Source organism: Salmo salar, chromosome 10 (genome assembly GCF_965601325.2).
Source record: "Salmo salar chromosome 10, fSalSal1, whole genome shotgun sequence".
Classification (NCBI taxonomy): domain Eukaryota; kingdom Metazoa; phylum Chordata; class Actinopteri; order Salmoniformes; family Salmonidae; genus Salmo; species Salmo salar.
The window spans coordinates 29,131,333-29,145,105 of NC_138300.1; the positions used below are offsets into that span (position 1 = coordinate 29,131,333).

Here is a 13,773-nt window from a genome sequence, read left to right on the forward strand (position 1 = left end):
TAACATGAATACATTCAAGGTGAATCTTTATCTATTTATTTATTAGGTTAATTTCATCAACGACAGTGTACATCTGAGATGTACATACAGTACATCTCAGAAGTGAGAAGTGATATGTTGCACCACATTTAGCTAACAGCTCATTCCTCTCAAATCAATAGAATCCAATCAGTCTTTTTAGTATATGACCAATATAATGCACAGAATGTGTGAGAGACAGACTTGGGTACGTTGATTCTTCTTGAGTCTGTTGATTGCTATTCTCACAATGCTCTGACATACAAGTAGTGTCTTTATGTCTTGTAATGTTCTACAGGCCAATTCACCCGTAAATAGTACATTCAAAACCACACACAAATGTCAGCCCTTTCATATGTTACTGCCTGTATGCATAGTGTACCATAAATGCATAAAAATTGGGAAATTGCCTTTTTCATCCCCCGAGGCAAAGTTGACAGAAGCCACAGCAGGGGATGATGTGTTCTCCATGGAATTCCAATGATTGGATTACAACTAGGCTGCATCCCAAATGGCAATCTATTCCCTATTTAGTGTAGTACTTCTGATGACAGTTCATAGGGAATAGGGACCCTACATAGGGAGTTGGGTGCCATTGGAATTGGGTAGCCTACTGTATTACCAGTGTCCCCCACAATGGCTGCTTTGCTCCCAAACCAGGTCACTCATTTGGGTTGTTTTCATGGCATTGCTGACCCTTGGGTCAAAGTTACATTAATGCTATTAGCCTTAAAAGGATTCACCCCAGACAGACACTCACCCTCAGAGTGGTGATGGATGGATGATGGGTTCCCTGCTGTGTCTATGAATACAGAGTTTCCATGGTGAATGTACAATACAAAAAAGCAATACCCTTCAGCAAGACTCACTGAGTCTTATAATAGTAATACTGTAGCCTAGACTTCTGGAGCAATTCAAGTGAATGTTCCTCTTTCCTCTCTCGGTGTGTGTGTGTGTCTGTGTATATCTCTCCCTCCCATGTGTGGTGGTGTTATTGATGAGGCTGGTCCAGAGAGCACTCCCCTCTCCTCTCTGACCACTGACCTGTGTCACCGGGGGTTACTGGTTTGGCTTGTTATCCTGGCTGGGTGGAAGCAAAGAACTGAGCACAAGTCTAACTTTAATCAAGGCCTTCAGAGATCCTCAGCCCTTTTCATCCACTGTCTCTGGGTACTACCCTTCCCTTCCCTCCTCCTCCTCCTTCCCCTCTTCTCTCCTCCCCTCTTCCAACCATTCCTGCTGATGACCTTCCTGGACACTACAGCTCATGCCTCACCCCATGGCAGTTTGAGAAATCGGACCTGTCCGCGGACACATGCACCATTCAGAGCCCATGTCTCAGTGTAGAGGGTAATTAAAGTGAGGCTCCAGAGGTTTTGTATTATTTCAGCCAGTAGTTTTGAAAGTAGTGCTCCCTGAAAATGTTGCACAATTGTGTACTATGTCATCCATTTCAAATATGTTAAAGTCCTGCATTTGAAAAAATATATATAAATGTTTTTGTGCAATACGTATAATACGTTAACAAATTCCAATTCGTACAATATGTTACGAATTTGTAAGTGCTTAAGATCATGGACTGCATCTTTAAGAGTTAATGGAACAGCACTTCTCAAATTGGAACACACTTGCATGGTGGGGTAACCAGCTAATGTAGCTAAACCACGGTAGAGGGCAGCTTATTTGATCTTGACAGGGGTCTGTAGATATGCATTTGTTTTCGATAGGAGGACATGGTGGAAAGATGAGGCAGGGCAGGCTAATTGAGGCACTGGCAGTGTGTGTGTTTGACCCCTGCTAGTCTGAGCTGCAGGCTGACAGTGAGGAGAACAGGCTACAGTATAGCCTCCTGCTGAGAGGAAGATGTGGGGGAGAACCATGTTCATCTCACTCCCTCCTTCTGCTGGAGGGAGCTCTATCATTTCTAAAGGATGAATCTCATAGAGATGAGAGTCTATTCCTCGCTCCCATTCCCCCTGGTCTATATTCCATACCTGTGAACAGGTAGTCTGTGAAGGCAGGGTGCTGTTTCCTGAAGGTCTCCTCAGCCTTGGCGATGCAATCCCCCACGGAGTCCCCAGCAGAGCGCGGGGTGTACATGACAGAGAAACCATCCTCCATGGTGATCGCCTCGTCCAACAGAGCCTGGGAGTCGTGGAAGGGAAGGAAGAGAGTAAGAGAGGACCATTGTTATCTAATTTCCTTATTATTTTTTATATTTAACCCTTATCTTACCAGGTAAATTGACTGAGAACACATTCTCATTTATAGCAACAACCTGAGGAATAGTTACAGGAGAGAGGAGATGAATGAGCCAATTGTAAGCTGGGGATGATTAGGTGACCGTGATGGTATGAGGCTCAGATTGGGAATTTAGCTAGGACAGCAGGGTTAACACCCCTACTCTTACAATAAGTGCCAGGGGATCTTTAACGTCCCATCCAAAAGACAGCACCCTACACAGGGCAATGTCCCCAATCACTGCCCTGGGACATTGGGATATTTTTTTAGACCAGAGGAAAGAGTGCCTCCTACTGGCCCTCCAACACCACTTCCAGCAGTATCTGGTCTCCCATCCAGGGACCAACCAGGACCAACCCTGATTAACTTCAGAAGCAAGCCAGCAGTGGGATACAGGGTGGTATGCTGCTGGCCTTACGCTGAGGTAGACACTCCTAAAATGATGAAAGTTACTAAAAGCAGAGCTGATTGAATTGTTCAGGCTGCTACAGTAGATCTGCTGATTTAGCCATTCAAGGTTACATTTGTTCTTACTGTTTTCTGTGCTTTGATGGACTGGGGAAAAAATGTATTTTAAACATTGCTATGCTTTTCGTTGGGTTGTTGGGATGAATAAAACATTGCAACTGGGAAACTAACGGTGTTCCTGGACTAATCTATTCTCCGTTTAAATCCACTCTGAATGAGAGGGAACAGATTATGGATTGGGGATTAACATGGCTTTGGTTTTCCCATAACCTTTTATATTTGTCTGAAGCTAAAGGGAAATATTACCCTACCAGACAATTCAGCTCTCCATCTACTTATTATTTCAGATGACATTAGAATAAGCAGATTACAGTACTATGTCAATGAGTTCGTTTTGAGCTTCATATCGCTAGCTAGCTACCTTATTAAATCACCTCTATTGATAAGTGAAGGAGAAAGAGCTGAGGCTTCATTAGTCTGACCACCCAGAGAAACATAACATTATCTCCCTACAGTACTTAGGGAGATAATGTTGTGTTTTCGCCCATTGATTCAATTATTTGGGGGTGTTCTGTTTTGATGGAGAATATCTGAGCCATTTGTCAACAGGCAAGAAAATGTATCACAATGAAACAAATGCCACAGCTAGGGCTCTAAGATATTTTCTATTAACATTCATTTACATGTGCATGTTTAGTGAGAAAGTATTGCAATAAAATATGGAATGAGTTAGCTGTAAAGATGAACCATAAAAAGGCCATGCGATAGAAAAACAAAATGCCTACTTGACGTCAATACCAGTCCGAAGTTTCTCCCCTGCTTATTTGACAAAGGAAACATTCAAAGTGGAAGTAGTGTGGTTCAAAATCTGTGGCCCTCACTGAGGGACTTGGAACCCACAGTGGGTTGAAGGCTGTGTGTGATGTTGGGAGCTAGTTTAAGGGCCGTCAGGATAAACACACACAGACGTATTGAAATTCACATGGGACGGAAATGAATAAAACGGAAGGTGCTTGATGTACTGAATACTAAAATCTATCCCGCACTCATCTCACTTCAAGCAAATGCAAATCAAGGCTCGATTTCAAGCGAATGCAGATCCGTACAAACCCACTTTCAAGGTCAAAAGCATTCATTTTGCCCTCCGAATTAAAAAAAAACTCTTCACCTTTCCTCTGCTAAACTTGAAGTGCAGAAAAGCAACTTCAGCGAGTGTAATTCCCTCTATGTGTTCCTTCGCCAACCTCCAACATCTTATGGAAACTCATGTACAAAGCTTGGGGTTTATATTCAGTACTACATGGTTATGATGCTAGACATATGCAAGGCAAGTAAAAACGGGAAAACATAGCAAACACATTACATGTATTCTGTCAATTGTGTAAATTGTGTGATAGTAGTGGTTGAGGTCATTAAGATTAGATTAGAGAGAGGACAATGTTTGTGTAAACATACAGTAGTCTAGAGGCTGATTCATTGGATGACCTTTACTTGCCAGTGTTGAGGTTAGGTTCACTCGGTGCCACCCCGCTGTGCTCTGGTTCATTATAAACAGTTTAGTGTTATGCAGCGTTCTGCCTGATTGATATGCAAAGAGCTACCTCAGTCGGCAGTCTTTTAAGTAATAATCATTCATTGAGCTTTTGATTGGGCGGTGGGCCCCTCGTCTCTGCTCTGGGGCCATCTGTTCTCACCTGCCAATACAGTTTGATGAGCTTGCTTATGTGTTCATCTGAGCACCCGGACAGCCAGTACACCCAGTCAGCAATCATGGCACTCCTAATGACAAGGACAGAGACAAACAGAAACTATCAGACACATTTCAATCAAGATGTTACACTCTGTGGGGAGAGAGGCACAAGAAAGACAGCACACACATTCAATAGCTAGGTGAAAACTGCATACGCAATAGTCTAGCATAGCACAGGAGAGCAAAGCACAGCAGAGTCAAGCAGAGCACATACAACACAGTGGTTTTCATTCTCTAAAATGGAACAGCATAGCACTGATAACATTATCAAAAGAACCATCTGCAGCAATATCAAAAAGTCAACCAAAATAGCAGACATAAGACCCAGTTTCAGTGTTTCTGGTGTCCCTGCGATGTAAGGATAAATATTTGTCAAGGGAAAAGTATTGCCTGGCATCCTGCCATTCAAAAACCTTTATGTCGTTATTGTGTATTTGTCCCATGTTCTCAGAATAACCAGGTTGCCAACAAAAACAAAGAGGAATGTATTGCACATGACATGATACAAAAAAAAACATAACGGACTGAAAAAGCATTCTGTCACGTTTAGTCTTGGGAGCACTATGCCTGTAAGTGGATCTATAGCGTAAACGATCACAAGGTCAGGTATTGTTTGTTTTGCAAAGAGTACCTTTGGGTTACTTTAGTATGCCCCATTTATAGCCAATGCCCGTCCATGGCTGAGGGCTCTGTATATGGCACACTGTGTCGCCTTACAGATGTCACATCTGATGCTGCATAAATCCTCTGCAAACATGTTCACCAATCATCTGTGAAAGACCCTTAAAATCATCCCACCATGCAGTCACACTCCTGTCTGTCTACTACACTACCTCTATACTTGTGGCGGCACATTGGATTTGAGTTTTTATTCTGAAGACACTGTGGTAACATAACTGTAAAATCATTTTCAGTGGTTTGGTAGAAAGTGACACAAGCCGCCAGAAGAACACATCACATTTGTCAAATTGATGAAGCAACTATCTCTGATTTTACATCAAAGATTTATTCTCATTTTGGCTGATGTTTGGCTCCCCACCAGAGAAGCAGCTACCAATAAATGATCTTAAGCGTTGGTACTTGTTGGGACAAGGGCTGGAAGAAAGAGGCTGAGTGGTCATGATGATAATAATAATATTGTAGGGGCGGTAACCGAAAGGTTGCTGATTCGAATCCCTGAACCGGCAAGGTGGAAAAATATGCCGTTCTGCCCTTGAGCAAGGCAGTCCACCACCGACAACAATTGCTCCCTGGGCGCCGATTAAGGCAGCCCCCCGCACCTCTCTAATTCAGAGGGTTTGGGTTAAATGCGGAAGACACATTTCGGTTGATTGCATTCAGTTGTGGATTTGACTAGGTATGCCCCTTTCCCCTAGTTGCAGTTCAACCCTGTTGGCACTGGCCAGGTCTCTAGCAGCTAGGATCATGCCTTGGCCTGCCAGGTTGCTGTCTCCCCTGCTTCCAACAATCTATACAGTGGCTGATGACTGCCAGATGTGCTGTGATCACTGAAAGATAATCCCAGTAATTGGTCATGATTGGTTCATCTGACAGTGATGATGATGGCTCAGCTCTAAGGGATGGATGGATGGGCCAGTGGGCCTGGATTGCCAGAGAGAGAGAGAGGCCAGGCATGGTTGAAGTCATCATCACAGCCACAATCAATGAACCTCATGAGAGCACTCACTGGTGTGTGTTTGAGAAAGGAAAACCCAATTGCACTCCCATAAGAGTGAAGCAACTGATTTTCCATTGTTGGACCAGCCTCTATTGACTACAGCGGAGGTTAGGACTCATGCCTGGTTAATGGGCGTGAAGTCCATCTAGTAAACCCTAGAGTCTTAGCATTCTCACAACAATTAAATGGTCAAATGCATTGGTAGCTTTCAATGTACATCAGAGTGCTAACTCTATGCGATCTCTACAATAAAGCCAAGATTGCGAGAAGCCTGCATCTTGGATTTCCCCCTCATGAAGCATTCAATGGAATGCTAATTGCTTGGCATACAGTTTGCATATAGCATGAAGCTGCATATAGAAACAGCTATTGTTTGGAAGCAGAGTGCCATAGTTCTCAGTCATCTCAGTTTAAAATATACTGCTCAAAAAAATAAAGGGAACACTGAAACAACACATCCTAGATCTGAATGAAAGAAATCATCTTATTAAATACTTTTTTCTTTACGTAGTTGAATGTGCTGACAACAAAATCACACAAAAATAATCAATGGAAATCCAATTTATCAACCCATGGAGGTCTGGATTTGGAGTCACACTCAAAATTAAAGTGGAAAACCACACTACAGGCTGATCCAACTTTGATGTAATGTCCTTAAAACAAGTCAAAATGAGGCTCAGTAGTGTGTGTGGCCTCCACGTGCCTGTATAATCTCCCTACAACGCCTGGGCATGCTCCTGATGAGGTGGCGGATGGTCTCCTGAGGGATCTCCTCCCAGACCTGGACTAAAGCATCCGCCAACTCCTGGACAGTCTGTGGTGCAACGTGGCGTTGGTGGATGGAGCGAGACATGATGTCCCAGATGTGCTCAATTGGATTCAGGTCTGGGGAACGGGCGGGCCAGTCCATAGCATCAATGCCTTCCTCTTGCAGGAACTGCTGACACACTCCAGCCACATGAGGTCTAGCATTGTCTTGCATTAGGAGGAACCCAGGGCCAACCGCACCAGCATATGGCCTCACAAGGGGTCTGAGGATCTCATCTCGGTACCTAATGGCAGTCAGGCTACCTCTGGCGAACACATGGAGGGCTGTGCGGCCCCCCAAAGAAATGCCACCCCACAGCATGACTGACCCACCGCCAAACCGGTCATGCTGGAGGATGTTGCAGGCAGCAGAACGTTCTCCACGGCGTCTCCAGACTCTGTCACATGTGCTCAGTGTGAACCTGCTTTCATCTGTGAAGAGCACAGGGTGCCAGTGGCGAATTTGCCAATCTTGGTATTCTCTGGCAAATGCCAAACGTCCTGCACGGTGTTGGGCTGTAAGCACAACCCCCACCTGTGGATGTCGTGCCCACATACCACCCTCATGGAGTCTGTTTCTGACCATTTGAGCAGACACATGCACATTTGTGGCCTGCTGGAGGTCATTTTGCAGGGCTCTGGCAGTGCTTCTCCTGTTCATCCTTGCACAAAGGCGGAGGTAGCGGTCCTGCTGCTGGGTTGTTGCCCTCCTACGGCCTCCTCCACGTCTCCTGATGTACTGGCCTGTCTCCTGGTAGCGCCTCCATGCTCTGGACACTACGCTGACAGACACAGCAAACCTTCTTGCCACAGCTCGCATTGATGTGCCATCCTGGATGAGCTGCACTACCTGAGCCACTTGTGTGGGTTGTAGACTCCGTCTCATGCTACCACTAGAGTGAAAGCACCGCCAGCATTCAAAAGTGACCAAAACATCAGCCAGGAAGCATAGGAACTGAGAAGTGGTCTGTGGTCCCCACCTGCAGAACCACTCCTTTATTGGGGGTGTCTTGCTAATTGCCTATAATTTCCACCTGTTGTCTATTCCATTTGCACAACAGCATGTGCAATTTATTGTCAATCAGTGTTGCTTCCTAAGTGGACAGTTTGATTTCACAGAAGTGTGATTGACTTGGGAGTTACATTGTGTTGTTTAAGTGTTCCCTTTATTTTTTTGAGCAGTGTATATTCTCTTTGTTACAGAGTGAGAGCAAACACCCATTTATAATCCTGTCATGCCACTCTTGTAACAGAGAGAGCTATAAAAACAAGTTTGCCAATAATGTCAATTGACCCCTTAATCCCCTTTTCTGAGGGTCCAAGGTAACATGGGTGATCAGATCAATAGCTCCCTTACATGAGAGGCCCTGTCTATTGAGTGATGTCACGGAAAGTACATCTGGCTATCACAAGCCTTTTAAAAACGTCTTCAAAACACTTGGAATTGGAAACCTTTCCAGTTGCACTGTGACCGCCCTATGAGACTAGCCTGCTGCCTACAGCCCCTCGTCCTCTTGATATGTATACATTAAAAATACATCTCCTTTATGTCGATGCTGGCAGTCAATTTGACAGAGTTAAATTCAACAGGCAGACTGGGATTTGGGTTCATTTGAAAAGTTCCTGTTAGTTCTCTCACTCTGGCCACATGGGGGGTGTGGACGAACAATAAGAGATTTGTCAAAGGACAGCATGACAACCAAAAAATATCAACCTCAAGACAGAAAAAAAAACATTTGGGACCGGACTGACCCCTCATATCAAGATAATGACCAGTCTGACAGCATGGGGCCGTTTGTGACGGCTGGCCTGAAAAAATGGCCAATAGAGGCAGCTTGTGTAGACTTCACAATGTGACACCATTAAAGTCTAAGGAAGAAAAAAACAAACCAAAGTGATGGGGTAGGTAAGTGGAAGGCCACAGCAGCCCCACAGCACAATGGACTACTAGGGGATGGTCAATTCATCATCACCACCAACTCCCTTCACATAGCAGCTCAGCCCAGGTAGCTGTACTGCACCACAACATAGATATGTTCTGATACTCAGGTGACACACCATTGTAAGAACTGTCTTTGAAAGCTGTAGAAAATAACAGCCCAACCCCACACGCCACAGCAACTCCATTAGCAGCACATGCAGCTGTAGAGAATAACGTTGTTTTCTACTGGTGTCAGCATTCTACATACTCTTGGCTCCCGAGTGCAAAAGGTTTGGCATTCAACACCTCTTTTCCGAGGTCTGGGCTTGGCAAATCAGATGTATGCATAATGGAAGACAAAAGTGAATCGTATAAGAAAATGAGTTAGTGGTGTGTACAGGATATTTTTCTCTCCATTCACCAGGCACTCAGTAGCCTACCTCCTCTAGTTCCCATAATCGTGGCATACATGTGTCTATTGATATACATTTGATTTGATTTATTAGGATCCCCATTAGCCAACCCCAATGGAGACAGCTAGTCTTACTGGGCTCTGACACACAACAAAAAAAGACATTACAGACAAAAGACTTTACATACATTTACAAATATTAAAATGTAGTCTGTGTGCGTGTGTGCATCTTTCAGTTACACATACATGTCAGTACATACAAGTAGCTCACATGGGGGAGAGGCATTGTGCCGTGAGGTGTTGCTTTATTTGTTTTTTTAAAACCAGGTTTGCTGTTCACTTGCGCTATATAAGATGGAAGGGAGTTCCATGCACTCATGGCTCTGTATAATACTGATGTTTCCTTGAAATTGTTCTGGACCTGGGGACTAAAAAAAACTGGTGTCTCGTGGGGTCAGTGCTTTGTGTAAGTGCAAACAACTTGCAATTTCCAACATGTTTCTTATAAAAAAAAAATAAGTGAAGCAGTCAGTCTTTCCTCAACTCTAAGCCAAGAGAGACTGGCATGCAGTGGCGGTTCTAGCTTGTATGGCTCCCTGGGAGAACCCCCCCCCTTCAGCTACCCCACAGCCAACAACAACAAAAAAAGCACCATTCTGCACTAACTGTAATTTTTATTCAGACATTTGGAACAACACAAATAAATAGTCATAACATTTAAAACGATATAAAAATATATACAAAAATAAGACTCATAAATATCAAAAAGTAACAAAGACAAATAGAAACAAATTGTAGTATATAAATACAAATAAAGAGAATCAAATTATTACACTGTTACCCTATTGCTAACAATAAAACACACAAAAAACTAGATTACACAAATTCTATATCACACAAATACACAAACAGAATAACACAATTATAAAGAAGAGAACCTGATTATTACACTATTGCACTTCAAACAAGAAACACAAACTAAATTGCACAACTGCCATCTAAACCCTGACCTTTCTTGCCTTCCTTGATTCAAAGTCATCAATTATATCATAAGAAATCTGCCCAGCAATTGCATGGTTAATACTGATGACAGCAAGGCCACTAAGGCGTTCCTGTGACATGGTGGACCTCAGGTAGGATTTGATGAGCTTCAGCTTTGAAAAGCTCCTCTCTGCTTCAGCTACGGTCACTGGAAGAGTAAGACAAATTCTGAGAGCAGTACACAAATGTGGATACATTTCTGAGAGCTCCCTTCGTGTATAAATACCAGCAGCTCAAGCAGGGTCATGGTCTTTTTCTTCCCCCTTTAAGGGGTGGATCAGCTTAATATTGCAGAAAGAATGTTGCTTCCATCAATGTAATTGTCTGCATCATTTTCAATCCTCCATATATTGTTTGGGTAAATACACTGCTCAAAAAAATAAAGGGAACACTTAAACAACACAATGTAACTCCAAGTCAATCACACTTCTGTGAAATCAAACTGTCCACTTAGGAAGTAACACTGATTGACAATAAATTTCACATGCTGTTGTGCAAATGGAATAGGCAACAGGTGGAAATTATAGGCAATAAGCAAGACACCCCCAATAAAGGAGTGGTTCAGCAGGTGGTGACCACAGACCAGTTCTCAGTTCCTATGCTTCCTGGCTGATGTTTTGGTCACTTTTGAATGCTGGCGGTGTTTTCACTCTAGTGGTAGCATGAGATGGAGTCTACAACCCACACAAGTGGCTCAGGTAGTGCAGCTCATCCAGGATAGCACATCAATGCGAGCTGTGGCAAGGTTTGCTGTGTCTGTCAGCGTAGTGTCCAGAGCATGGAGGCGCTACCAGGAGACAGGCCAGTACATCAGGAGATGTGGAGGAGGCCGTAGGAGGGCAACAACCCAGCAGCAGGACCGCTACCTCCGCCTTTGTGCAAGGAGGAGCAGGAGGAGCACTGCCAGAGCCCTGCAAAATGACCTCCAGCAGGCCACAAATGTGCATGTGTCTGCTCAAACGGTCAGAAACAGACTCCATGTGGGTGGTATGAGGGCACAACGTCCACAGGCGGGGGTTGTGCTTACAGCCCAACACCGTGCAGGACGTTTGGCATTTGTCAGAGAACACCAAGATTGGCAAATTCGCCACTGGCACCCTGTGCTCTTCACAGATGAAAGCAGGTTCACACTGAGCACGTGTGACAGACGTGACAGAGTCTGGAGACGCCGTGGAGAACGTTCTGCTGCCTGCAACATCCTCCAGCATGACCGGTTTGGCGGTGGGTCAGTCATGCTGTGGGGTGGCATTTCTTTGGGGGGCCGCACAGCCCTCCATGTGCTCGCCAGAGGTAGCCTGACTGCCATTAGGTACCGAGATGAGATCCTCAGACCCCTTGTGAGACCATATGCTGGTGCGGTTGGCCCTGGGTTCCTCCTAATGCAAGACAATGCTAGACCTCATGTGGCTGGAGTGTGTCAGCAGTTCCTGCAAGAGGAAGGCATTGATGCTATGGACTGGCCCGCCCGTTCCCCAGACCTGAATCCAATTGAGCACATCTGGGACATCATGTCTCGCTCCATCCACCAACGCCACGTTGCACCACAGACTGTCCAGGAGTTGGCGGATGCTTTAGTCCAGGTCTGGGAGGAGATCCCTCAGGAGACCATCCGCCACCTCATCAGGAGCATGCCCAGGCGTTGTAGGGAGATTATACAGGCACGTGGAGGCCACACACACTACTGAGCCTCATTTTGACTTGTTTTAAGGACATTACATCAAAGTTGGATCAGCCTGTAGTGTGGTTTTCCACTTTAATTTTGAGTGTGACTCCAAATCCAGACCTCCATGGGTTGATAAATTGGATTTCCATTGATTATTTTTGTGTGATTTTGTTGTCAGCACATTCAACTTTGTAAAGAAAAAAGTATTTAATAAGATTATTTCTTTCATTCAGATCTAGGATGTGTTGTTTAAGTGTTCCCTTTATTTTTTTGAGCAGTGTATATACATCCATATACATACACGCATGCATACATATACACATATTGTCATAGGGGTCGTTGTATGGAGACCAAGGCGCAGCGTGTATAGTGCTCATTCTTTGATTTTTAATGAAAACACTTCAACAAGAAAACAAGAAAACGACCAACAACAGTCCCGTCAGGTACTCTAGACTAAACAGAAATAACCACCCACAAATCCCCATGAAAAACAGGCTGCCTAAGTATGGCTTCCAATCAGAGACAACGATAGACAGCTGCCTCTGATTGGAAACCATACCTGGCCACAACATAGAAAATGACAACATAGAATGAAACTCTAGACAACCCACATAGAAAACAGAAAACCCAAAACACATAGACGAAACACCCCCTGTCACGCCCTGACCAATCTACTAGGGAAAAATGACCTCATACCAGGGTCAGGATGTGACAGTACCCCCCTCCCCCCCCCCCCAAAGGTGCAGACTCCGACTGCACCCAAACCAAAAAACCCAACAACAACAACCCCAAACACAAAGGGAGGGCAGGGAGGGTGACAACAGTCTATGGCGGCTCATGTGCTCCACCCAGAACCTTCCTCTTCTCCCGATCCTCCAGCAACGGAGGTGGCTCTGGCTCAGGGTGTAAACTCCATTCCGCCCGCAGATCCCTCCGCTTCTGTAACATAGGCCTGTGGATCATTATTGGAGGAATCGGACTGTAGATCCTTACCGGAATCACTGTGCTGTAGACCACTGCTGGAGGTTCCGACCTCCAAGCAGCCGCTGAAGGCTCCGGGCTGCAGACCGCCGCTGAAGGCTCCGGGCTGCAGACCGCCGCTGATGGCTCCGGGCTGCAGACCGCCGCTGATGGCTCCGGGCTGCAGACCGCCGCTGATGGCTCCGGGCTGCAGACCGTCGCTGAAGGCCCCGGGCTGGGAGGCGTCGCTGGAGGCCCCGGGCTGGGAGGCGTCGCTGGAGGCCCCGGGCTGAGGAGCGTCGCTGGAGGCCCCGGGCTGAGGAGCGTCGCTGGAGGTCCCGGGCTGAGGAGCGTCGCTGGAGGTCCCGGGCTGAGGAGCGTCGCTGGAGGTCCCGGGCTGAGGAGCGTCACTGGAGGCCCCGGGCTGAGGAGCGTCGCTGGAGGCCCCGGGCTGAGGAGCGTTGCTGAAGGCTCTGAACTGAGAAGTGTCGCTGGAGGCTCCGGACGGAACAGCGTCGCCGGAGGCTCCGGACTAGGAGGCGTCATAATCGGTTCCGGACTAATGACCGTTGCTGCTGACTCCATGCCATGGATCATTTCTATAGGTTCCGCGCCAAGGATCATCACTGGAGGCTTCTTACCTTGGATTCTCACTACAGGTGCCGGGCCATGGATTATTCCGACAGGCATCGTGCCATGGTTTATCCTTACAAGCTCCGGACCATTTAAAATCCCTCCAGGCTTCTTGCCAAGGATTCTTTCCTCAGGTTCCGGGCCATGGATTACCTCTTCAGGCTTCGTGCCATGGAATGTC

General features: G+C 45.8%; 1 protein-coding gene across 1 annotated transcript in view; it reads right to left on the reverse strand.

Annotated features, from left to right (window-relative positions):
• LOC106613923 (spermatogenesis-associated protein 16) overlaps nt 1–13,773 on the reverse strand; it is a 68,295-nt gene that overhangs the window by 14,774 nt on the left and 39,748 nt on the right. Inside the window, exons 5-6 of the mRNA XM_014216724.3 lie at nt 4,422–4,506; nt 2,013–2,163 (exon numbers count right to left, since the gene is read on the reverse strand). Coding sequence (XP_014072199.2) covers nt 2,013–2,163; nt 4,422–4,506 — 236 coding nt within the window. The remainder of the gene's footprint in view (nt 1–2,012; nt 2,164–4,421; nt 4,507–13,773) is intronic.